This window comes from Lynx rufus, unplaced genomic scaffold (assembly GCF_022079265.1).
Source record: "Lynx rufus isolate CCGP_SWC_20201006 ecotype Redwood Valley unplaced genomic scaffold, mLynRuf1.p SCAF_33, whole genome shotgun sequence".
Lineage (NCBI taxonomy): Eukaryota > Metazoa > Chordata > Mammalia > Carnivora > Felidae > Lynx > Lynx rufus.
In genome coordinates, this window is record NW_025814849.1 from 3,386,126 (window position 1) to 3,412,615 (window position 26,490).

General features: G+C 61.6%; 1 protein-coding gene across 7 annotated transcripts in view; it reads right to left on the reverse strand.

Moving 5' to 3' along the window:
* RIMBP2 (RIMS binding protein 2) overlaps positions 1-21,977 on the reverse strand; it is a 72,015-nt gene extending 50,038 nt beyond the window's left edge. For 5 of the 7 annotated variants that reach the window (XM_047093199.1, XM_047093196.1, XM_047093201.1 and 2 more), the window contains exons 1-4: positions 21,873-21,974; positions 14,387-14,437; positions 3,390-3,591; positions 164-309 (exon numbers count right to left, since the gene is read on the reverse strand). In XM_047093199.1, coding sequence (XP_046949155.1) covers positions 164-309; positions 3,390-3,591; positions 14,387-14,437; positions 21,873-21,974 — 501 coding nt within the window. Of the gene's footprint in view, positions 1-163; positions 310-3,389; positions 3,592-12,917; positions 12,939-14,386; positions 14,438-21,872 lie in introns of all 7 variants that reach the window. The other 2 variants (XM_047093195.1, XM_047093202.1) reach the window with 2 other exon arrangements.
* Positions 21,978-26,490: the final 4,513 nt, after the last annotated feature.

Sequence of the window (26,490 nt, forward strand, 5' to 3'; positions counted from 1 at the left end):
TGCATGGAGGAGGTGACACGAGGGCCGATGAAGACCAGATATGGGAATTTACCGGAGGAAGGGAAGACGCCCGAGGGAGAGGGAGGAGGAGGGGGGAGGAAGGAAGGTGAGAGGACCATCGTGTTCCCACCAGACGGATCCGCACGGGCGGGCCAGAACTCACGTCTGATTCAAATCTGCATCTTGGGCTAGCGGATCTCGACAGAAAGGTGGGCTTGATGGGCAGAGGCTCCGGCTTGTCACCAGGGAGCGGGAGGGGCCGGATATAGTCCCCAGTCACAGTGCGGCTTCCGACGGTGCTCTCCTGACCTGGCCACGACATCGAGACAATTTGAACAAGGATGCCAGTGAGGTGACACACGCGTGGGTCCTTTGACTTTCCAGCGTGCCCGTCCCCCTCGCTGGCACCAGCCTCAGGTTTTCATCTTGGGAGCTGCCTGCTTCCTGCCCTCAGTCCCCACTGGCCGCCTGACCCCATGCCCCGCCAGGCCATCCCCCCGGCAGAGTCCACTCCTGGCTGTGAGGATGGTCTGGTGGCGATGGCAGTGTTAAACATGCGGTGGGAAGGTCCAGCCATGGGGAATTAAAAGAAGCCACAGGGAAAGGGCCTCTCCTTTTCCCTGGCTGCAAACTGAGAGGCTGTGAGGCCTGGTGATGCTGCAGCCACATTGCCCCCAGGAGGCGGAAGGTCTGTCCCACCGGAACTGGCTCCTAGAAGGGGAGCCGCCAGAGGGGTAGGAAACGCATCTTGGGGGCGCAGTTGGAGCCCCCGAATCCAGCTGTGCGGGAGCCAGACTTACTGGCTCATCTACTCCAGGTGATAAGCAAGTTCCCTGCGGCTCACACCCATTTAGGTCAGCATCGCTGTCATTTACGACCCAAAGTGTCCTAATTTACATACAAAGCGGCCAAGAGGCTGGGAATGTTTAGAATTCCGAGGAGAAGCACAGGAGCCGTGATTCCCTCCCTGACCTCTCTGTCCAGCCTCTGTCCGCAGTGGCCAGACCTCGGGATCATCTCACCGAAGATTCAACCTGCCGAGTCCACGCTGGGAAAGGCCAAATGATTCGCAGTAAGGTGGGAAGCGTCCCTACAGAGGCTTTCACCTGCCAGGGGCCCCGAAGCTCCGGCCCGGTTAAAGGAACTGTGGGATAACACCCCTAAAATGGAATCAGGCCAGAACAGACACAGGGCCCTGCTGGGGCGTCAGATCCCAGAGAGCAGAGGTGTGGCCTGGTCACTGCCGTCTGTCCCCACTGCTCACGGCAGCGCTCGGCATACAGCAGGTGCAAAGTGATGCTGCGCAAATGCGCGCCCAGGAGCCCCGGGGCACCAGCTGAGAAGGAGGAAAGGCCAACCTCTGACCCACGGCCGGTCCGACCCCCTGGCAGTGGAAGTCACGAGTCCCGCTTTTGGACAGAAGCTGTTTGAGCAGGTGCACAGTCGACTGTTTCCTCTTTGAAGGAACATTCCAGACAGAGAGGCTGTGCCTCCAGCCCAGCACTCCTGAGCGAGAACAGTGGGGCCAGAGCCCTACGCCAGCCTCAGAGGAACGTGGAGCCACGGTCGGCGATGCCGCAAGGGCAAGGGTGAAGCCAGGGGCGCGTGGGCCCTGCCAATGGCGCCCCCTCGTGGGGCGAGGTCACTGACTGTTACATGAGCTACGTCCATCCAGGCGGCTGTGTGGAAGGCTTGCTACAAACCTATTCGCACACAAGGATCTCACTGATCCGCTTGGTGGCGACCCGGAACCACTGTGGGTCTGAGTGCCCACCTTCCACCACCGCGGGTCACACCCTGTTCTCCAGATTGTTTCAACACCGAGCCACTCCCACCGGACGCACGTCTGCATGCCTCACGGAGGTGCGCACACAGCAGCCCGGGACACCATGGGGAGAAGGGCCCGCTGGCCATGTGGGCCGGGGTGGGCACGCGACGGTGGGTCGGGTGCTCTGCTGTGACCAGCCTGCAGACCCGACGTGGGCGAGGACCCGCCTGCCCCGGCGGTCTCAGGGGTTCCACGTGACGGGCCCCTGTTAAACCCTAGGTGCCACGAAACCACAGGCTTCCCTGGGCTGTAACTCTGCACTCAGAGGCTGCGTTTTTCAGCGCACGCGGGCGTTCTGCATGGCCTCCAGGCACCCTGTCCCTGAGGATCTGACGTGTCCCCGTCCCGTGTCAGGATCTTGAAAAGTATCACCGGCCAACCTCATGCGGCCACCCGGCCTAAGAATGTTTGTCTCATCTAGTAGCAGCTGAAACTGTCCTACCCCTTCTCATCCTTCAGACGGCACAGCCCAACATCCTTTCCTAGAGCCAGGCTTCTTTGTCTGCCTGGTCTGAAGCAGTCCTGGGTCACTTTCTAGCTTGTCACTCTGTCCTCACGCATCTGTCCCCTTGTCTGTCTCCAGCCACCAAGAGGCGTTTCCACAGGGGCCTGGCCAACTGGCTGACCTCACAGCCGCAGCCCCGACACACGGGCTAGGTGCACCATGCCCTCGGAACACCTTGGAGAGGTGTGCAGACCCTCCTCCCTCTACCCTGCTGCTCATAGCCACGTGGCACATAGCTAATGACTGAGCGGGAAGGACGGGGCACATCATTTATCAAGACAAAGGCAGTCTCGCTTTGTCTTAATATCACGAAGCATCAGAAAGAAACGATCACGTATTCTGATGCCAACAGGGAGAAATCTGGACGTTCTCTCTCCGACGGAACTCAAAAGGGGCGGCTCTGACACTCATCTCCCCAAACTAAAAACAACAGTAACTTTTAAACAGGCGGGTATTCTTGCAACCCCCGCGTCCATAGGGACGGCCGCCCCTGGGCGGGGAGCACAGTCCCGACTGATCAGGGCAGCCTCTGTGCCCCGGCTGGAAGCCACGGCGAGGCCTGAGGACACACGTCTGCGATCTCCATGCTGGATACAAAGACGAGATCCCTCCCCCGACGTGCGAGGTCCGTCCCCATCCTGCGTCCTGAGCACAAGTGTGACAGGGGGGAGCTCAATTCACCGCCGTCACCGTCACCGCCTGAGCAGGAACGGGAATCGGTCCCCACACGGAGGGGGCAGGGCACGAAGGCGGGAGGCGGCCGCAGCCCAGCGGTGCACCTCGCGGACCCCGGCCTCGCTCCAGTCTCTCTCCTCCGCACAGCGGGACCGGGACAGCGTGGAGCGTGTCTGCCGGCCGCGCGAGGAGCGTGTCTGCCGATGGCATCGCGTGCTCAGAACGGGGGCTGGTGCACCGTGCGTGCGCAGTGACTGCGACTGGCCCGCCGTCGCTCGGAGCCCTGGGACGCCGGTGCCTAGGCCGGCGGGTCAGACAGACGCTCACTACGCATGCCCAGATGCGGGGTCACCGGCCATCCCTCCTCCGCCACGCACTCACCTTTGCCGATGGAGGGGCTGAGTCCGTTCATGAATTGCGGGAAAGGCTTGCCGGGCGCGGGGACGTCTACGGAGACGCCAGGGCTGACTCCCAGCAGGTCGATCTTCCCGGCGTGCTGCCGGAGCCTCTCCAGGTCCTGCGACAGCAGGCTGAACTGCTCACTCTGCGTCCGGCATTTCTCCTCCAGCTCCCGAACCTTGCTCTGCACGGCAGACGCACGGACATGCGGTCAGGGGCGGGCGGTGGGGGACACGTGTGTCCGTGCGTCTACGTGTGAAAGCGTGTGAACGCGTGTGTGCACACGTGTGCTGCCTCCCACCTCCACAGGAGGACAGTGTCCCATCAAACCAAACGTCCTGAGCGGCCAGGCCGTTGTTCCTCACCAGACAGACGTGGGAAACCACAGGTGCAGAGAAACCCTACGGACGGTCAGCTCCCAGCCAACCGTGGATTGTTCTGGGCTGTGTGTGCAGCCCAGGGACTGGTGGTGGACACGCCCCACCGGAGCCATTTGAAACTTGGAGTGCGAGGCAGTGACACAGCCCAGACACGGGGGCAGCTCGGCTACTAACCCGCCGACCCGTTCAAGGAACCTAACCCCAAAGAAGTGCTTTGGCAATAACAGGGAACTTCTACCTGCTGCATTCGGTCAGCAACATAGCCGCCATTTGCAGACATCCGGAGGGGTCTCGGGAGCACCGGGGAGGGCGGGGGGCTCCCCCAGACACGCATCAGGGAAGGGGCAGCTCCCTGCTGACTGCCTGCTCCTGTCCCAGCCGGTTCTCTGGTCGGGGGGGGGGGGGGGGGGCTGGAGACGCACTCCCCGCTCCCCACTCACGGACCACACTTCCCATCCCGGTGCAGACACAAGGCTTTGCCATGGGGACCAGAGCGTCCTGCACTGTCCACGGCGGGGGCGCAAGCCAGGGAGGGAGGCGAGCGGGGTCAGCTCCGCCCCTTCCCTGCGGTACCGCCCCCCTACGTTGCTGCATTAGCTCCTGGGCTATTTCTCCTCTGTCTCCCGCACCGTGAGCTCCAAGCCTCTCTGGTTCCCTCCCTGATACAGCCTCAGTGCTTTTCACGGAATCAGGCCCACAGTAGGTGCTCGACACATCTGCCGAATCCACGAAAGGGGGAACCGATTTGCTGTGCGGGGGGCTTACTTCGTCTGCACAGAAGTCCTGCCTTCGCTCCGTTCCTTACTCCATGATAAACGGAAAATCCCGTTTACTGTGTTATTGATTTGCCGTACTGCCCGGTTCCCCCACTAACGTGCCAGCCCCACGAGGGCAGCAGCTGCTGGCTTTCCTGCGGCGTCCCCAGCACTTGGAACAGAGCTCGGTGGCGAGTCCACCTTCAGAAGGTGTGTGGTTCACACAGGTGTGCACGCAGGAGGGTGGGGACAGCCAGGGATGGCCCGCAACTGTGGAGAGCCAGCAACAGAGGTGCCTTTCCTTCCCCCCCGCCCCTCCTCCTCCTCCCTTTCCTCCCCCCTCCTCTTCCCCTCCCCTTCTCCCTCCCCCTTCCCTTCCTCCTCCCCCCTTCATCCTCCTTTTCTACCCCTCTTCCTCCTGCCTCCCTCTCCTCCTTCTCCTCCCCCTCCCCCCCTTCCCCTCCTCTGGCATTAAGCTTTCCAGCTCCTTAGTATAGAATGAAGTGCTATTTATGTCTGAGATCAGGGGTTTCTAAAAATAAACCTAACAAACCCCAAGCCTATAATTAATTTCTTTGATTCATTAAAAAAAAAAAAAAAAAAGCAGCAGGCTTCTTTTAAAAAGCTGAATGAGCTTGTCTGTGACAGCCGTCTCCAGCGAGGAAGGAAGAGAAGATACATCAGCCAGCGCTCCCAGGCGCGGGCGGGGGACACTGGGACGGCGTCAGACCCGCCCCCCGCCCGGGCCGCTGGGACCCAAGTACGGGGTAACATCTGCCCCAGGGCAGAGCCGCGAGCCCTTGGGGGACAGGCAGGCGGGCTACCCCCCTCGGGCAAGGGGCGCTGGAAGGCCTGAGCTCCCCTGGGTTATCCAGGTGGGCTCCCAGGTGCCGGCGCTGGTGTGTGGGGTATCAGGTGGCTCGTGGGAGAACACGAGCACCACTGAGATGGCCGTGAGTTCATTTTCACGTGCGTCACGACAAATTCCGGCAGATCAAATCCTCAGCACTGTGTGCACGTGACAAGTGACCTTGCTAAAACCAGCAAACAGATTCCTCGCTTATGTGACACTCTAGAGTTGACAAAACCATAGTGACGGACAACAAATCAGCGGTTGTCGGGCCGGGGCCGTGGGAGGGCGTGACTCCCAAGGGGTACCAGGAGGGGGTGTCTTTGGGGCGATGGGGCATCCCTATTCCCACGGTGGCGACACGAATCTCTACGTACAACCGACCCCACGGAACTTCACACGAGACGGGGAAGAGGATGAACGTAGAAACAGGCAAAATCCACGTAACGGCTTGTAGCCTGGCGGCCCGGCTTGCGCCAACACGGGCTCTGGGCCTGAGAGTGCGTCACGGCCCCGGGAGCCGGGCGAAGGGAACGTGGGAAGGATCGTAGCGGTTTATGTACCTTCTTGTGCGTCTCAAATTATTTCAAAATAAAAAGTTTTTAAAAATGAGCAGATCCAACGTAAGTAAGAAACGATGCTGCAGGCGGCCTGCAGGCGCCAGGAACGTCTCGGTGGCGCGTGAACGGTGTTGCGTGCGGAGCGCGGCCGAGGTCCTGACGGGTCGCCGCTGGACCCTGGCGCCTGAGACACACGTGGGGCCGGCCGGAGCTGTCTGGCTTGGGATTTCCGGGACAGGGCGGGGCACAGAGGTGGAGGAGGGCGACAGAGCTCCCCTGGCCAGGCCCCGCAGGACTCAGACACACGGGGAGACAGGGGGCACATGGAGGCACCCAGTGGCAGCACCCTTCCTGTGCCGCTGTGACCACGGCGTCCTTGGCACCCACTGCCGGCAGGCCCAGGACCTGAGCCCCCTGAAAATGGCCCTCAGCGACTCCCTCCTTCCGGGGTGTGTTCCTGTGTCCAGGGTCCCCTTCAGCGACGGGGACGGTGACACGCCGCCTCCCCTGCGGCCGGCTCTGCTGGGAGCGGACCTCAGAGCATCGGGGTGCCTGGGGCGCCCACGGAGGCTGGCGGGGAATGCCAGTGGGGAGGGGAGCGGGGGGGGGGACACAGCGAACCAGGGCATGGGTGTCCTGTCTGCATCCACTCAGCACCGTCCAGACCCACCGTGGGCAAAACTTCGTCTCCCGAGAGCAGCAGGAAGTCTTCAGTGTAACGAAAAACGTCTCAGTTTTTAAATGCCGGCAAGTATCTCAGAGGCCAACAAACGGTTCGGGCTGACGAGTCCCATCTAGAGACGGCACGGCGGCTCCATGACTGGCGGCTAGTGTCCCCGGCACCAGCTCAGGCTGGCCTGGGGCTCCAGGCTGTCAGACGGATAGTTGACAGTCTTTCTGGATGAACAGCACGGACTTCTACTCCAGGGCAATCGGCCGGCACCGCTGAGAAGCCCTTCCCGGGGTGGGCAGCATGACGCTGGGACGGCTGTGGCCCGGAGCCACCTGCCCCGAACACGTCTGCTCTCTGTGCCTCTATCGGCCAGCCACGCTCACCGGTACGGCCCAAATCAGGAAAAACGAAACAACCCTGATGAGATGGTCAGCTTTTCCCTAAGCATGATGAATGGGAGAAACAGACAATTACCGGTGACATTAAAGGTACCATCCCACCCTCGAGCGAACAGGGCATAAGACCGCAGGCCCCAAGCCTCTAAACGGTCCTGCGTCCAGACACTGATCAGAGGACGTCTGACTGCCCAAGGCCACGGGGACCAGGCTCCGTCAGGCTGACATCTTCCCTCGAGCACACCTTCCATGGGAGCTGATGGCAGAAGGTCCTGATGGTGCAGACGGGATGTTGCTGGGCTACAGGACAAACACGGGTGTGCCGTGTTGTGCCTGTCTGTCAGGGCGTTTGCTTGATCCACATCTGTCCACGTGAGGCCACTTGGTCTGGGCCTTGCTTCCATCATAACCTGGGGTAAAGGTGTAGGGGGGTGGCCGAGCCTCTCCCACCTCCAGGTGCTCCCAGAGAGAACGGAGGAGTCGAGCCGGCCACGCCTAACTGCCTCTCCCGCTCCGGCCTCGCTTCCCCTCCGGGCATCAAGGGCAACGGCTGTAGGGCAGCAGGACGTCAACCCTCGGAACCCAGGAGCTTCGGGTGCCTGTTCTCTGTAGCCTGGGTGGGTGGAGACTCAGGACAGCGAGGAGATGGGAGCTGGGGACCCGTGACACCCAACGTGCATTGCACGGGAAGACACTCCCTCTGGAAGCTCCATTAGGCTCTCCCCCTCCCGGAAGACAGGAAGGATTTCCGGAAGCACAGCGTCCTGGCCTGGCTACAGGGGCAGGGGTGGCACGGGTGGCAGATGCGGGCCAGCGGCTGGGAGGTGCCTCTGAGGGTCCCAGAGTCACCAGCAGGAGGAACCACTTCCCCGCAAACAGGAAGGCAGCAGTGACCCCGCTGATCCGCCCGGCTGGCGTCTTTGAACAAAAGTATTTCTTTCAGGATTCAGGGCACTGTCGCCTCCTGGGTGGGTGGCCTCCCAGGGAGCCGGCCACCTGCAGGCATCGGGAGTAGGGGCCGCTCAGAAGCGGCTGTGTTCTGACCGCGGCGGGAACAGATGGCACAGTCATCAGGCAAGTCAACTATCCCTGGAAGAAACGCAGCGACTTGCACATTTGGATGCGGGTATTTATAAAGATGACGGAAACACACCATGAGCACGATCGCTAGCGGGCCCAGCTCGGCCACTGGGTAGTTCACGTCTGGCGCTCGGCCTTCGTGAAGGAGAGCCACGTGGGGTGCCGTGCCTGGTCACCGGCGTCCGAGCAGGGCCGCCGTGGATCATCAGAACAGCAGGCGAGACCAGGGAGCGCTCCAGGCAGGCTGGGAGCAGCGGCTGTGTGTGGCGTCCTGACGTGCAAACAGGATTCAGGAGCCGTTTCTGAGCGCCACACGCCTGCTGCGTGCCAGGCGCTGCCGGGGGCTCTCACGCATTCTCGCGGGCCATCAGGGGGACCCACGGGGTAAGGAGGTAGGAGCCCAAGGCACAGTAAGGAAGTAAGGCCAAGGTGCACAAAAGCCAGGGTCACACCACCAGGCAGTGGCCGGACGAGGCCAGGCCCCTGAGTCCAGGCTCTGAGCTGGCTCACTCACGGGGGGGGGGCCCCTGCTCACTCACGGGGGACCTGGAGGCAAGTCAATCACACAGCCTCAGTGGGCCTCGCTGCCTTCTCCTATAACGTAGGGTGAAGCACGTGTTCCAGAACCCAGTGGCAAACTGCAAAGTCAGACCCTGGGGGGCAGGGTGGGGACTCCGTTGCAGAAGCTAGAAACCTTCTACCCTCCGTGGGCAAAGCCTCAGCACGGACAGTGCTGGGGGTGGGGGATCGGGTATCCTAGTAACTCGGTCACCCAAGCCCCCTCACACACACCCACCCCCCCGGCCGAACGTCTCTTTTCAGCACCTTGGAGCCCATGCAAGTCTATCAGAATCCCCTAGATTTCACCGTTAGTGGGGACACTCAGTGCCGTCGTCCCCGTGACCCCATGAATGAAGGAATGCCTTCTGCTGCCAGTTTCATACCCGTCTGGGTCGGCTCCTGCCTGCAAGCAGAGCCCATGGGAAAATCCACAGAAGTGCGTGGACGGGCTGAGTTCCAGAACCTCTGCAGGATGACGCGATCTTGACACTGAAACGAACCGCGTCGTAGCCAAGGGGAGACTCCGGTAAGGGAAGCCGTCTCTCCAGTTGAGGTCTTACATCCTACAGTGTGTGGACCCAGCACGGCTAAAACACAAGTGTCTTAAACATTTGCTTTGGTTCATACGAGCGAGCGTTTCCCCAACTGTCCAACTTAAATCGCACTGGATTCTAAGCTGGTGGGTCTGGACCACTGGAGTTTTCCTGCTTCGGTACGGACACTCTCTGTCACGTGGTTTTACGGGGGGAGATAAGCACCGATCGCCGGCGGGACCTCGGAACTCCTGAATCGCCTTCAGGGGTACCAACAGTGAGCAGAGGCGGCGGCATCGGGGACACAGGGCTGGACTCGGGGGGGTTAGTCCCGGGGCAGCCGAACTCCCCACCGTTGGAGCAAGCGTGGCGTCCTTGTCCCCACGCACGTCGCCTTCCAGCGGAGACTCAGTAGGACGGGGCTGCTGAAGCTTCTTCCGGGGGGGGGCAGAGACCCCAAGCCGACCACGATTCCCGGGGCAAAGAGGCTTCTCAAGACACGGAGGATGGAAAACGTTAATGAGGAATCTTCAGATTCTCGATGTGGCTGATCCTCTGTCACACTTCAGCATCACAACCGCGACGTCCTGAGGACGCTAGAGTTCAGGCGGGGCAGGGACGATGCCACAGCTCAACCGCGTTCGGCTTCGTTTCCTGGGCCTGTGACGCCGTCCCGGTTTCTCCTGTGGCGAAGTGTCACTGGCTACGGCCGGTGCACAGTGGACACAGAAGAGAACGTAGGAGCCGTCCCTGCCGCAGTCACCAGGAAGCCCTGTGCTCCGGACGACACAGCCACAGGAGGCAGGGAGCCCGGGGCCTTCCCAGCTGGGCGGCGGGTGTCGCCGACAGGAAACGACCTTTGTGTGTGCGGCGTGAGGCTGCGATGCGCTGGGGAGGCCGGCCTTACGCTTCACCCGACAACCAGCTCCGGCATTCCGACGGGACCAAACCCATGTGCTCCTTCACCCACACGCGCACTCAGTGCCACGGGGTCACCAAAACCAGGTGTCCTAACACCCGCCCAGCAGGGTGACGACGCCTCCCTGAGGGCCCCGCGACACGGTGCCGGCACATTCAGGGACCCGCGGAAACGTTTTCGTTTCAGTTTCCTTGAAAACCAGGAGTAAGGAGAATACGGGAAGAACGACTCCAACCTGGACTGCAGCCCTCTTTACACCCACGCGGATATACGTAAAACGTGACACTTGATATTTTCACGGGGCCCAGGAAAGTCACAACGCAGCCCGGATGCTGGGTCCCACCTCTAGGAGGGACCCCATGCCTGTCTGGGTTGGGGGAGCGCGGTCTGCTCTGGAAAGTCTCCCCAGATGCGACCCAGGGACGAAAGGAGCCCGCGAGGGTTCCTTCCTGGCTGTGACGAGTGTCTGGTGTCGCGGGCCATCTGATGCCTCATCCGGGAGTGGACGACCAGCAAGCTGGGGGCAAAGCAGTGAGGCGCTAGGAAGACGCCCCAGGGGAACAAGCCACAAAGCAGCCAAACGCACACGTAAAGCACAAGGCACCGACACCGGTGAGAGCAAGCTCATCATGGGGGGGGGGGAGGCTCCCCCTGCGACGGACCCCAGAGCCTGTCCCCTCCCACCCCACGGAGGGGCGCCGTGCCCCTGCACACTTTCCTCGGCCGCCCCAGACGGTGCCACCAGGGGGCCCGCCTGCCCTCGCAGCCCGGCTCTGCCCTCGCGAGCTGTGTATCCCCGGGCAGTTGGCTCAGTCTCTGTGCCTGATTTCCAACCGGTAAACAGGATGCCGGTGGTGGCCACCTGACCGGGTCCGGTGCCCGGCGGGTAGTGGCCACGTGGTATGGGGGACCGTCTCCTGCTGTGACGCACCCGCCAGGGGAGGCGGGGCTTCTGAGTCCCGCACTGTGTGAACTAATTCACGACTCAACTCTCGCCGCAGTGTTGCTGGCAGGAGAGCTGAGCCCGGCTCCCAGGGAGGACGGGACAGGGAGGTCCCGGGAAGCCAGGCTGCAACGCAGCGGCTGAAGGGTGGGGCTCCGGCACCAAGTTCCTGGGGTTTGAGTCCAGATTTTGCTTCCGACTAGCTTGCCTTGGCCGAGTCACTTAAACTGACTGTGCCTCATTTTCCCCTGGGTCGTCACGGAGATGAAGTGAACGTGTGCACCAAGCCCTAGATGTCCCTAGATGCATCCCTAGAACGGCACTTGGCACGGAGTAAGTGTTCAATAAACGCTATAGTCCCTGCTGTTACTGTCATTACTGTTAATCGATTTTAAAATATTTTCTTGCTTCTGTGTCTTGAAAGAACTCCCTCACGGAGGGATTAACTGACACTACCTGCTCTTGGGCGTACAGAGTGCTCTGTCGGGATTCTGGAAAAGCTCTGCTCTGTGTTAACTCCCGACACCCATCTTCGCTAAGCCCCGAAGCCAGTCCCGACGATTCTGCGGGTGCTGGGACTCTGCACACTCCTGACTGGGAATAGACACAGCTCCCCTCCTGCCGTCCCCAAACATCCTAGCCATTCACTCATCAGAAAACGGGGCCTGGGACACCCACAGAGCCGGCTCCGAGCACGACGGTGTTCTGAGGGGTTTTATTTAACGTGTTTCTGGAGGCAATCCTTACTACTCCTGTTTTCTGTCTCACTGGGTGAGGTTGGGGGGCTGCTGTTCTGGGCTGCTCTGCTGAGTAGAACACCTGGCCAGTGGCAGTGACCAGTGTGCGACCCTCCAGGGACACAGACACGTTCCAGCACAAGCGTGTGGCACGCCACAGATGTTCCTTGTCGACGCTTCTGGTGACGGTGAGGGGGCAGAAGGGGTGGAGGTTCGGGTCACTAATGTGCTGAGCCACGGATCGGCTAAGACCCCAGAGGGCTGGCTGGTCCAACATGCTGCCCTTCTCCAGACTAGCCTCGCAGACACCAACCAATGCTTCCCAGACGCCAGCTGCATCCGAACTGGGTCCCTCCCAGGTTCCCGGCTCCCTTCTCCAGAGCGTCTGACTCCACAGGTTAGGCAGGACCCGACAACCCGCATTTCTAACAAGCCCCAGGTGATGCTGACACGGCCAGCCTGGGAACCCCACTCTGAGAACCACTCACCCCCAAAGTGGGAAAAGCGTCCCTTCCGTGAATACGTGATCCAAGTCAGGGTTTCGGAAAACACTCAAAACCCTGATCAGAGGGACACGCGGCTCCTCGTGTTCCCCAGGGGGGGAAGGGGGGTGGCGGGGGGGGGGGGGGTCAGTGAGAAGCGTGGCAGCTTGTTCACGGAAGAAGGTAAGCCCCCAGCACAAACACAAAGGCGGAGCGTTCAGGGGCCAGGATCGAATCCCCGATGACCGACAGAGAAGCTGCATCCTGGGCTCTGGGCCCCGGGTCCCGTGAACGACCCGAGGGCAGGACGAGCCCCACCAATTCCCACCCCCCACCCCCAGTGGTCATCGGGGCTCCGACATGCCCTTCCAGCCTGACCGTTACAGCCTTCGCGGAAAACGGGAGACCAGGTTCGCTGGGCCTGCTCAACACGTGCGAGACCAGAGCTCGCGCCCCCGGGGCCCCCGTGGAGCCCCCTGCAAGCGGCTCCCCGAGCCCCCAGCCCCACTGCACCAGGAGGAACCTCCAGCTGCCGGCTCCGGAGGAAGAGCTGGGTTGAGCCGGCCCAGGGACCCGTGGGCGCCCCATGCACGCGGAAGGCGTCGCCACGCACACACGGGGACACGAGGTTCCCTCAAATACCTGCATGCTGTCCAAGGCGTTCTGGGCGGAGCGCAAAGCAGGACACAATCACAGGAAGGTGTTGTGAACAAAAGAAGACAGAGGATTCTCAGCACATCTGCACGGCCTTTTCCATTCGTTAAACCCAAAGCACGTTACGATGCTACCACATCCCAAAGCATGCACGGCCACCGGCGCCGGGTGGCGGGGCCTCGGCGGGCAGCTCCAAATGCGGGTTAGAACAAGAGACATGAAATCAGCGGGCTCCGGGTGACGGCAGAGGAAGCAGACCTGCGGCCAGGAGATGATGTGAATGGCAGCGGGGGGGGGGGGGGGGGTGTTCAGGCAGGGGCGGAGATCATCTGTCAGGGCGCAGCATGGCCACTTGGGGTCTGTGTCCATTCTCTCAGGTTGTGTATCTCCCACTGCCATTCGTCACACTCACCCCTCCAGATACTCGTTAGCTAATGGACGCTCTCAAAAAATCAACTCTAACACACGTGATGGTAGCGAAGCAACCTTTCCCTGCGGGAGGAATAGACGTTGAAAGGCAACATGAGAGATGTAAGAGGTGTGCACGCGGTTGTCCGTGGCCGCTGGTCCCCTGTGGGTGAAGGACGAGGTCATCTCGGGGGACAGCCGCGTCCCGTACCTGGGGATGGCAGGCCCGACGTCACCCACGCCCGTGCGTCTGCAGCAGCGAGGGGGTCGCTAACTGTCTGACCTCTGTCCGCGCAGGCGGGAGGCCTGGCGTGGTCCTTACTCCCATTTATCACGCACAGAGCGTGCAGGTGGCTGGGCCTCGGGGGGAGTCTGAGTTCCGTCCAGACCCGCCCATCCGCCACTCCTGGGGAGCCGTGGGGCTCCACGCGAGGGACAGAGGTGCGGTCACTCCTCCCAGGACCCCACGCGGGTGGGACTTTGCACACCTCGCTGCCGAGCCCCCCGGCGCCAGCAGGACCGGCTGCAGAGAGGCCCCCACGCCGCGTTCACCGGGGGCGGTGCTGAGGCGGCACCTCGGATGCCGGTCACCGCTTTCATCCCCTACGTCGTCCCCGTCCTAGCTCTGCAAATGCCTCCCCAGATACCACCTGCCGAACGCTTCCCCAGGATCAGCGCCGTCCCCTAAAGTGTGCCCTGCACAATTCACCTGCGGGCAGGGCGCCCAGGGGAGTGGCCCACCTGCTCTCTCTCCTTACTCCCGCGTGCGAGAGCGACCTCATCCTCCTTACGTGCCACCCGAGAGGCACCCGCAGGGGACAGCAGGTCACATCTGAGGCCCCCGGCTCCGAGGCGGGCGGCGTGGCCGCGGGGACGTGGCTTCAGCCCGCTTGTGCGTGCGGACCCCACGCAGGGACAGGTGCACAGCGCTACTGACCGGCTCCCAGCGGGTGCTCGGAGCCGTCGCCCGCTTCTGGGAGGCGTGAGCGCACATGCCTGTCCCCGAGCCCGCCCGCCCCCGAAGGCAGCCGGCTGACCGCGGCACTCACCTCTAGCAGCTGCACGGCGCCTTCGTGCTTCTTCTTAGCTTCAACCTGAGCCTTTTTACGGCAAAAAGAGAAAGGAGGCAAGGCTTAAAGCAGGGGAAAGAAAAGACCCTCCGATCGATGTCTGGATCATTAAGGCACGAGTCACTGCCTTTTCCCCCCGAAGAAGCCCCCCCAGTTGTGAGGAGCTAGGTCGGTTTTGAGTTCTCTCGCCTCCGGAAAAGACGGAAGGCATTCTGGCCGGCCGTGATGCTCTTCGGAAAAACCAGAAAGCGTGCCCCGATCTGGCAATGAAGGGACGGGCCGGACGGAGCACAGGGCGAAGGCCCCGGTGCTGGCAGGCGGCCACACGCGAAAGGTGGCCGGACCCAGGAGAGCAGGACAACCCGGCCTGACACCTCGGATGGCATCACCGTCTCCCCAGATGCCCTTCACTGCCCTTCACTGCCCTCAGCGTCATGCAGACTTGACCCGCAGGTAGCTGAAGGTCAGCTACAATGTCCCCGGGCCCCAAGGACAGGCAGAGACGGGGGCCCCGGGCATCTGGCAGGCTCCCGGCGGCTCAGCCTATGGCGGGGGCGGCCTCCTCAAATTACTTGAAGCAGAGCCATCTGCTTCACAGAATGAGAAATGTTACGAGTTTCACTAAACCAGTTTCCCAGGACGGCTGCTGCCTGAGCCAAGTGGGGAGTTCACGCAAAACCGAAGCGTAACGTGATCGTCCCTCGTCCCCTCCGGACCCGGGTCTGGCCTCGCGATGCCAGCGAATGTCTGCCGCCTGCCTGCCCGGCACTCACGGCCCCCTCTCCTAGGAAGGGTCCTGAGTGCTCTGGGGCCACAGCCCCCGGACCGTGAGCATAACGGCTCTGGACGCCACTGGTTGTTTAAGAGCAGGTGTGCAGCCAGGTTACAGCAAAGACGCCTTGCCTGGGGATGCTGGGGGAGAGGGGACAGACACTCCAGGCCTGCTGGACCCGAGCTGGAGTCAAGGACAGTGTGGAGCGCCACAGCTGTCGGGCCAACATGAGGGGCGAGGCTGCAGCAGCCGGTGGCCTCCAGCTGGACGTCGAAAATGAAGCCAGCGCAGAGGAGAGCAAAGGCAGGAGCGTGCTGGATCCAGCCGCGTCTGAAGCCCATCTCGGCTGCGTGTTCGACTAAGATTCCCTTTCTGTTTTCTGTCCCTCAAAACCAAGAGTCCTAAGGGACGCAACCATCAGCCGTTTGAGAATACAACATTTCCCGCTTTAAAGCTGGAAGCACTGAGGTTCGGTGAGAGCCCGAGGCTGAATCCCACACCGGGAGGGAACGCCTGTCCCCACCCGCTGTGGCCGCACGGATGCCCCCTCGCACTGGGTTCATTCCCAAAGGAACCGAGAAGTGGGTCTTTGGAGAGGTTCATCTCCCGCCACTACAGGCACCTGCCTCAGAATTTCGAGCACTAGTGAAGGATCCATGTGTTCAACTGAGATTCACATCCAGAGCTCTCGGTTCTAGAGCAACGTCATCTCCAGGCGCCGGCAGAGTAAATGGGGATGGGCCACCCAACATCTCAAGGAATCCAGACAGTGTTCTCTCAACAGCCTCTCGGGAGGAGGCGGGAGCCCGGCTTCCCGGCACGTCGGACGCCATGAGGCAGCCTGCGGTTCCTGCCGACTCCACCCACAGGCACCTCGTGGGCGCCAAGGCCCCAGGAGGGGCTTCAAGAGCTGGGGCAGCGAACAGACTCCCGGATTAATTACACTGTTTTTGAATTCGGTGCAATCTTCAGAGTGCTGAAAACCGTTCCTTTCAAGGCAGAAACGAGAGCCACGATAAATAACAAAACAGGGTAAAAGAGACAGCCATCCGGAGAACGTACAGAGATTATATAAATAACCCCACCGTTGAGCCACTTGAGTCAAAGATAGTTTCCAACTGGCAGGATGAAAAATAACAAAAAACCCCAAGGCGGTCTGTGAAAACTCCGCCAAGTTTGCGGTAATGACTCGGTTTCCGGCTTCGAGAGAGAATCAGGAGTTCGTTTTCATAGGCTATCGCGAGCTGGGCCATTTGGGCAATCAGAATAGATTGTTAAAATTAACAGTTAAAATTGGCAGCGTTGAATTCTCAAAACATCTAAGCAGCAGCTTAAGCGAAGCTCATTTCGGGGCCACCGTGAGCTTGCGGGGAAGCTGCGACCTTCACGCAGGCACCGTCTCCTACAGAACATGGTGACTCTGGAGAGGGGCCCAGGGGCCCGCTGTCAGAGGAAGGGGGCTGTCGTCCCGCGGACCGAGCATCCAGGGCAGTAGGCTCTCACGGCGGCACGCGCGCTGGCTTCGAGGGAGGCACAGAGGTGCGGACGTGCCGAGGTCGAGGTCTGGACCCTGGGCTGGGACGGACCGCGCACCTGACGTCCAGTCACTGTGGCGACTGGCGGGTGCTGGTGAGGATGTGGCAGGTGAGGGCACCGCGGGTGCTGCGGACAAGGGGCCGGCAGTCATGGAACCGGGCTGGGGGCTACAAGGAGCCTCACATCCGAGCTGAGGAAGCAGATGAACAGACACGGGAACCCCGCGCGTGCACTGCGGGAGCACACGGGACTGGAGCAGGGGCCCCACTGACTGAACGCAGGGTCAGAGTCAGTCTGTGGTCCTCTGTCATCCACAACAGCGAGATCCCAAGCATCCAGGAAAAGCACTCGGACCGTAGGCACAGCACGGGTCACGACGCGCGTGGTGGGCTCAGCCTCTCTCACGGCACAATCGGTGACAGCGCGGGGAAAGCCACCGTTTCGCACGTGGGAGCAGCTCTGAACCACAGGAAAATCGGTCAGGTCTACAGATGAATTTTAAATACGGAAAAGCCCTCAGACTATCGTCACGGCTACTGTAATCAGGCAAGGACGTCCCCTGCACAAGAATTCCAAAGTCTGAAGCAGCAGAGAGGCTGGGGTCTGGGCGCCGGTCACCTAGACAGGGCTCGGGGTCTGGGAACCAGACCTCTGGGGGACCGACGCTCACGGGTCGTGGGGAGGGTGGAGCCACGTCTCAGCAATCCCTTCCACAGGCGTTTACGGATCACGGCTCTTTCCCCGTCCAGTGCCTTCGGCGCCTCGCTGGCCATGTTTGCTGAGCACCTGCTACGTGCGGGGCGGTGTCCTGGGAGTGCAGACGCTCCTCTCTGGAGACAGACGATCGGCAAGTCTACGGCAGCGAGCAAACGACACATCGCTCCGTGGGGGCGGGGGCAGGGAGGGGAGCCCGTTTCAGGCAAGTTGGCAGGGCAGACACTTCAGGCACAAAGGTAAGCCAGCTCTGCACCATCCGGGGACCAGGCATCCCAGGCGGAGATCCGAGAGGGGGCCGATCTGGTGTGGCCAAGAACAGAGAGGCCAGCGTGGCCGCAGCCTGACAAGGGAAGCAGGGGTCGCGGGAGACGAGGAGGCCGGGAGCCGGAACTCAGGAGAGGCGAGCAGGCCTCCCGGGCAGTGGGTCAGGGTCAGTCGGCGGTCCTCCATCATCCACGCACAACAGGACTTTGCACATTTAGAACGTTCAGTGTCGCTGTCCCTGGCCTCTTCACACCCTGCCTCCCTCACTAGTGTGTCTCTAGCCCCTGAAACATCACCGACGCAAGGTGCTTGATGATTCCTGAATTGTTCGTGGAATGGATGAAAGCAAGGATTCTGGACTGAGCTCTCGGCCCCCTGATTTCCAGGACAGGTGTCCCACAGCCCAGCCCAGGCCCCGGGCTGCCCAGAGACGGGGCTGTGCCCTGCTCGGCCGCCTTTTGTATTTTTAGAGTCTGCCTCCACCCAGCTACCAGAGCCACGGGCCGGCCGGATGGCCTTACCGTACCCAGATTCTCACTCCGACAGTCTTGGGCACTTGAATCTCGCTTTTGTTGATTCGACAACGTTTCCGCTTCCTTCTCTCGAGCACCGCGTTGGGCAGATGGAGGAGCTGAGCTTCCAGGGGGAGGGAGGCACCCCGGGGAAGGTGTGGGTCCCGGGTCCCCGCCAGAGGTGAGGCTGAAGCCACGCGTGAGCCTCCAGGCACCGCCGTGTTTCCAGGGAAGTGATACGCCTGCCTCCCCCGGCACGTGCTGCCCAGCAAAGAAAGGGACACGGCAGGATCCAGGACAGCAGGCCATCCGACAGAGACAGGTGTGAAGGGCGGCCCCGGCCCAGCTCTGCATCCCCGGGAGAAACCGGTGTGGGTGGAGGGAGGCTGGGGCTCCAGGCAGGGGACTCCTGGGGCGCGTGGGGTCAGCGCCTCCCCACGGGTGGCCATCCCGAGAGACTTTGGCAGCTCTGTCACAGAGTCTGGGGGAGAGGGAGGCGCGGACACACAGGACTAAGCAGACCAACAGAAAGAGCCAACTAACTCCAGGGAAAAGGCAAGGCCGTGCACAAAAGGACACCCCGCCATCTGCAGAGCCGGGCAGGGCAGGTGAAGAGCAGGTCCTGCCACGGCCGCCGTTCACCTTGGAATCTGCGCCGAGGCACCGAGGGGTCAGAAGGAGGGCTGGATGAAGGCAGCGGGTTCACAAGCCAGCGCGGAGAGCCAGTGCGGCAGCTGACACACAGTCAGTACTGAGACCCCCGGGACCAGACGGGGTCGCCCCGGGAGCCAGCGTAGACGGGAGAGGAGATGTGGTCTGCGGGCCGAGTTGTGGGGAATACCCGGGACGTTTATGGGGGATCCGCGTGGACGGAAGATGACCAGAGAGGGTGGTGTCCTGGAGCAGGGAGGGACGGACCACCCAAAACTGCTCCGGGTCAGAGAGGACGAGGACCGAGGACCGGCCCTTGGCACGACGTCCCTCTGTGGGTGACAGCGAGAGCCACTTCATCGGCAAGAGGAAGGTGGGGGTCCGGTGGGGAGCTGTAGTCAGACAGGACACCCAAACCACTCTGCTGTCTCCCGGGACTCAGCCTTGACCGCGGATGGTTCTGGTACTCTTACTGCGGAAGGGGGACAAGAGCCAGACCTCAGTCGGCCCTGAGCCTCACGGGGCAGCATCCGGCCCTGGCAGGTTCAGCGCAAATCGTTTGTACTGCTTACGAGCCGTACGGCATCTGGCAAGTTCCTTGACCTCTACGGAGTTCAACTTCCTCGATTCCGAAATGGGATGATGACGGTACACACTGTACGGTCGTGACAGGCTCGAACCGAGATCACTCTTGTTAAACACCGTCCCCGGCCTCCTTTAGGGTAGAGACGCCATTTGCTTCCTTAGCCCTTTCTCATTCCTGTGACATGTGACCCCGCGACTTCCCAGCCCCGGTGGCCCCCCTCCCCGCCCCCGACACTGGCCCAGCCTGTCCACAGGTCTTTGCGGCCCTGCGATGTTTACGTGGAGAGGAAATGCCCCCTCAACGGTCTTTTTCCCAGAAAATGAAAACACGGATGATGGGTCACCTGAGGGCGTCACGACGTCCACGGCTGTTCCTCCACGTACAACCCGGAGCCCCTCCTCCCATCGCGATGCACCTGAGCCTGGGTCTCAGCACGTCCAGAACCACATCAGCCACGGCAGTTTCTCTCCAGATCCACACCGATGTCTGAAGCCCAACGGGCCCAGACCAGCCTGGACATCCCCGCACGCCCCTCCCCCTCCTACCACGGCCCATGAGCAGACCGGTCACCCTCCTGATTGGTACTGGGATGTGTCTGCGTGTCCCCTCTGCACCTGCTGCCCCAGTCCCGGACACCAGGCTTCATGGCCGCGGCTGACGGGCCTCCCTGCCTCTCCACACACCAATCCCCAGCGCGATGCTCGAGGAGGGTGCATCAGACCCGCTAACCCCTGCCTCAACCCTCTGCCTCGGAATGAGGTCAAGCTCCTGCAGAGCACCCGGGGCTCGGTGGCACCTGCCAGGGACGCACCCCCTGCCTGCCGGGCATGACCTGTGTCCTCCTGGGGCCTCCTTCCCCGGGCACAGGGGACCCGAGCACTCATACGACCCATGCCTCCCACTGACCTAAGCTTCACGCTGGTGGGGCCCTGCCCGGAGCCCTGCCCTCAAGACCTTGCTCTTCAAATGCTCTAACACTCAGAGCGGTAGGAAGTTACAAAATCCGTACCGTGCTTTGCACGAGTTTCTCCTCCTCTGCTCCCACCACCGGTGAGGCATCAGTGGGTCCAAAATAGAGACTGAGATGAATGCAGGGGAAGGACACAGGAACGCGGACGAGGTGCCGGGCAAGAGGAATAACAGGACCGGCTCTGGTGCACGTTCCCTGGCATCAGATGCTTCGCAAATAAAACTCCAGGCTCCTGGAGAATGCGCTGCTGAGAAAAAGCGACCTGTCGCCCTCCTGGCAGGATGTCTGTGTTTCCGCAGGCTCCCTGTGTGTGCAGGAGGCGCCAGGCCGGGGCTGCGGCTTCCGGGGCCGCGGGGAGCAGGTGCCAGCAGGGCAGCTGTGTCCGGGCACCCAAAGTCCCTTCCGTGCGGAGAGCAAAGGAGAGGGCAATGTCGCTGCCCGGACGCCCACGAGCGATACCTTTCTGGACGGCGTGTGACGCGACGTCGCTTCTCAGTGCGCCGGCCAACGTATCACGGCAGGCAGTACGGCTGACCGTCCCCATCAGCACCGGCTTCGTGACGTCTATCCTCGACACGCAGTCCCAAAAAACGAGTGGAGAAGCGGCCTCGGGAGTTCCCCACCTGGTGCGAAGCACGCTCCCAGGCTCCGCGGGGAGAGGCCGTGCCGGCAGATTCCTTCCCATCGCCGGCCGGGTGGGACACGGGGCCTCGGGAAGGAAACGAGACCCAGCCCTGGGACCCCAAGCCCCACGTGGAGAGAGACACGAGGACCATCGCCAGTGACGGAGATGAGGCGGGGACGCCCCCCCCCCCGATCTGCTCAGTCCTCCCTTGTTTTTTCTTTTTCCTCTTCGTTTCTTAACCTCTCCTCTTCCGTCTTTGTGCTCTCTCCCTCTCTCTTCCTCTGCTAATAAGACCATGCTGTAAATATTGCCCTGAGACTTGGTTTGCTCAGTTAACGACAGACACATCACAAAACTGTCCCCAACGCAGCGGATGTAAACCTGAATTACTCCTTTCAAGATGACGCCGTCCTGGTCCGCGGTCCGGGTGTACCACAGTGCAAACCCCCGCCCTCGGAGGGGGGTTCCCCACCCGCAGCCCACACAGCAGTGCGGACAAAACAAACAAACGGACTTGAACAGGGCATTCTGCCTGAACGGAAGGTCGCAGGGTCAAGATCACCGCCGCTGGCAGGCTGCTCGTGCCCAAGGCTGAAACCACTCACACCCGCAGCCGCCACGGGAGCGTGCTTTTCCCCACAAGCCCGCCAGCATCGCGTGTTCGCGGGCAAGCACGGGAACCCGGGTCACTCGGGAGTACAGATGCCCGAGACATCCCCGCAGCGGGAAGGAGGGGAGCCGCTCTCTGCCGGCCCGGGAGGGAGACTCGGGTGGGCAGCCCCCCCGCCCCCCGCCCCCTGCGCCCCCCGCCCCGGGCGCGCCCTCCGCTCACCTTCTGCAGCAGGTCGATCTCCTGCTGTTTGGCGTGGAGAACGGCCAGGGCCTGCTCATGCTCCAGCTCCAGCTGCTGCCGGCGTTCCGCGGCCTCGCGCATGTGCTGCAGGGGGACAGGGTGAGGTCGGGGCGGGGGCTGGGAGTCCCGCTCTGGCTGTCCCGGCCCCCTCCCCTTCCTGGGATGCCAACAAGCCCTCCCCCCTGCCCTCCCTTCTCTTTCAGATGCCATGGGCGCGCGAGCTGAGGCGAATTCCTCCCCCGTCTCCCGTGAGCGACAGCCAGGGGTTAGAGATCTCTGCCGCCACGGTGGGTCTGGTTCTGAGCCTTTTAGGGTGACGTGGGCCCTGTAATCCTCCTAATCTTCTAGGAGACGGGCACTATCACGGGCCCCATTCTACACGGGGGAAACTGAGGCACGGGGAGGCTGTCCTCGCTCATCACTCAGCTGGCAAGTGGCCGTCCGGGGTTCAAGCCAGGCTCGAGGGAGCCTGGGAATCTCGGGTTTGGGCACTGTCTGCTGGTGAAGCCACACTGGCCTCCTCCCAGCTGCTGGAACTTTCCAAGCATCTCTGGCAGGTGCCTGTGCGGACAGCACAGATACCGCGGTGGCGGTGCAGACGCGCCTCTGCATTTCGGGGCAGTAAAGGGGCAGCACGCGGCACTGAACAGCCACACTGCCAGGGTTCAAATCCCAGCTCTGAGCTTGGGCTGGTGATTTAACCACTTCGTGCGTTTTCTTCTCCTGGATCAATTACTCACGAGCATCAGCCATTTGTCAGCGGCCAATTACCGACAAGTGACGTGACCGGTGTTGATGAGTCAGTTACGAGTCAGCCCCCGCCCCTCAGAGCTATGGCGCACGTCTCACGAGTGGGGAGCAGCGCCTGACGACGTCCCGGGTCACCCGCCGCCCGGAGCATCACTGAGCCCCATCCGGCGCCACCAGCCTCGTGCACGTGGCGCGGCCCTGGCAGCTCCAGATACACGGGGAACCGTGGAGCCTGTAGGGAGCAGGGCCTCTTCCCACGGGACAAGCGGCTGGGACCACGGCACCGCTAAGACGGCGGCCGAGAAGCAGCTTCGCCGCCGTCTACAGAGCACTCGCTGTGCTCACACCGCCCCGTCTGATGCTGGCGGCAGCCAACGGGCCCAGAGAAGCCCGACAACTTGCCCAGGGCCGCACAGCACGGCCGCGGCAGCACCTGAAGCCCTTCCCGGGGGTGTCAGGCCTCAAAGTCACGGCCCCCGCCTACTCACAGACCTTTCCGGGCCTGGGGCCGCTACCAAGAGCCGTCTCCACTGTGAAACTCCACCCGGGGGCTCGGGCTCGGGAGCATTTTTAGGCTCCTGGAGCCAACCTGCTTTGCGTGAACAATTACCCGGCTGTTTAATGACACCATTGTTCCAGCTAATTTCTGCGCTTCTGTTTATTTTGGAATCGGCACGGGCCACGTGCGGCCTGTGTAATCTTTATTTAGCTCCAGGAAGGAAGCGATTAGTGGAAGGAGGAAACCACTTTGCTTACGAGGGTTCAAGGCTTCGTGAGAAACACGGAGCGAACACGGAGGTGGTCCGAGCGTGCGGCCGCGGGGTGCGGGGTGCGGGGTCCGGGGTCATGGGGTGAGGCGGGGCCGTGGCCCCTCCGTGGGCTTCTTGCCTGGACGCCCAGGGCACGAAAACCACGGGGACAGAAAGGGCTTCCACGCGTGTCAGGCTGATGAACCAGTCAGCTGGAGGAGCTGTCCGGAACACACACGTGCAGACAAACACGTGTCCCTCGCGGGTACGGCGTCTGAGGCTCACCGTGATGCCACGGCAGGAGAACACAGTGGCGGGGACTCGGATCGCACGTGTCCCTTCAACACCCCCCCCCCGGCTGCCTCCCTTCTCAGCGACGCAGCTCCAGAGGCATCCACCCCCTCGCTCCCTGCTCCTTACCCCTCTGCTGACATCCCCCCCGACATCCCCCAGGACGGCCCCGCTCCGCTCCTGCCCGGAGCCCCACACCTGCCCGCCTCCCTCCCTCCTGCGTGGTCCCTCAACACAGGGGGGGCCGCCAGACTCCTTCCCGTGTGGCTGTCCCGCATCACAGCTGGACTTGCCATTTATAAGCTCACGCTTCCAAAGGAAACGCTTATGTCTTTGCTCGTAGCCAACTGCCCACTCACCCTCTCCACGTGCACGGACAGCAGGAATCTCAAATTTAGCCTGTGCAAAACTGAGTTCTGGGTTTTCTCTCCCAAACCACCCTCCTCCTCCCCACCCCCCACCCCAGGCTGCCCATCTCGGCAATGGCACCACCATCCACCTGTCTCTCCAGACAGACAGCTGGCTGTCGTCCCTGGTCCCCTGTCCCTTCCCACTCAACATCCAGAGCTTTGCGAGATCCTTCCGTTTGCATGATCTTCCATATCCGCCACCTCCAGGCCAGACACCGTCACCTCTGACCTGGGTCGTAACCACACACACGGCTGGCTGGTCTTCCTGCACCCCCCCCCAGCGAGACCAGGGTGTGCTCTCTAGGACAGAAGTCACCCCACGGCTCTATGTGTCCACCCGACTGCGTAGGCGTGCCCAGAGAGCTGGGGAAGCGTTCCATCTGGGCGCTTCTAGGAGGGGTTTCCAGAAGACACTGGCATTATGAATGGGTGGGAGAGGAAAGGAGCCCATCCCGCCATCCAACCCCCTGGGGACCCTGAAGGACAAAAAGGTGGCAAAGGGCCAATTCGCTCTCTCTGCCTGTGTGGGGACACATCCGTCCTCCTGCCCTCGGACTCCTGTGCTCCTGGGTCTCCTCCTTCCAGACTCGGGTCGGGACTTCCAGTCGGACCTCCAGACTCAGACTCGTGGACCGCAGATCAAGGGGCTTTTCATCCTCCATGACCGCGTGAGCCAATTCTTACGCTAAATCTCTCACATCCGCGGACCTATAAATATCCGGTCGCTTCTTTCTCCGGGGGACCCTGACGCACCTGCTCCTGTTTGAAGCACTCAGTGGGTGCCACAGGCTTCTACAACAAAACCCAAACTCTTTCCCGCAGCCGACGGGCTCCTCTGGGACAGGACCACTTCTCTGCCTCACGTCTTACTTCCCCCTCTTCACCGCGTCGGCCACACTGGCCTCCCCCCCAGCTCGCCGTCGCACATCACAGAGCGTACCACTCCCAGCGCCTGAGATGCTGGCCCGTGTCCCCCCGTGGCTGCCCCCCCCCCCACAGCACTTATCCCGGCCAGAGATGACTGCGTTTGTATGTTTCCCCTCTGTCCTCCCTCCTCCCGCCTTGTGCTGAGGTCCCGAGGCTGCCGGACACACCTCGGTCGACTGATACCCGCAGGGCCTAGCGGCGTCCCTGGCCCGCGACGTCCAGAATCCAAGGTTGTGTGGGAGCCCCCCCCTGTGGCCCCGCCCACGGCAGGGCAGAATCCAAGGTTGTGTGGGAGCCCCTCCCCTGCGGCCCCGCCCGCGCCGCTGGCGGGTCTCCGTCACCACTCTGCACGTGACGTGACGCGGCACCACCCTCACTCCCAGCGCATCATCGGCACCACCTCGAATGGGACATACACGGTATCGGTATCGTTGCCCCACACGCGCCATCTGCAACGTTCTGCGTGGCGGCTCTCATCTGCTTCGTGCCCTTCCACTTCTGCGCCAGTCGCACTTTCTCGAAGGCTACAAACGAATGGGACAGCCACAAACACATTCCCGTCTTACTTCTGACGTCACCCCTCGACTCAATACTTGACGTTCCAGACACGAGGTAAAAGGGAAGCACACACGTCTTCGGGTCTATCGTTCGCCTCTGTCTTCCCGGTTTCTACGGAGACCTCGGCGGGCGGGTGACGGACGAGCGGCTTTGACATCGTGGCCTTCCCCGTTTCCCTTACCGTTCAGGCTTCTCAATGAGCCCCCAGGCAGGCCACCGAGTGCCCCCACGGCGGCCAGCTTTGGTGTCCCAGGAACAACTTCGAGGTCATTTCCGCCTCCCTGACTCCGATTAGGGTGGTCCCTGTGCCCGGGGGTTTGCTTCCCTCCTAACTATTCACACACCCACCTGTGCCCCAGGCCCAATCAAAGTTCACCTTCTCTGGACCCACAGGGAAGCAAGCAGCAACAAAAGACAAAGACAGACTATTCTTGGTGACCTCATCAGAGCTCCGTGATTCAGCCATGCCTGAGGCTTAACCTCTCTCTCCTGTTTCCTACTTTACAAACTAACGCTTTTCCTCTTTTGCTTCTTCGAAGTATTTGACATAAGTTTCGGTGAACTTTACCCCAAACTGTCCAAACTAAAATATTTTTCAACGCATTTACGGCTGCCACAAAATTTAATTCCATAATGTCTCACATTATGCACTGACGCTTCATGATTTTTTAGTCTTGCTTCTCAAAATAAAGAGACAGCTGGTGGATCATGACAGCTTTGGGGCTGTTTCAATTCCCCGTTTGGGGTATGAAACAGCCAGAGAGCCAAAGGAGCTTTCCAGAAGTAACTGACACCGTCTCCGCAGCAGAAAGAGTATAAACTGGAGGTCAGGGACCCAGGGGGACAGCAACCAAGCCCTCCTTGTACTGTAGATTGTGCGGATACGCCCTTCTTGTCCCTGCAAGCAGACTG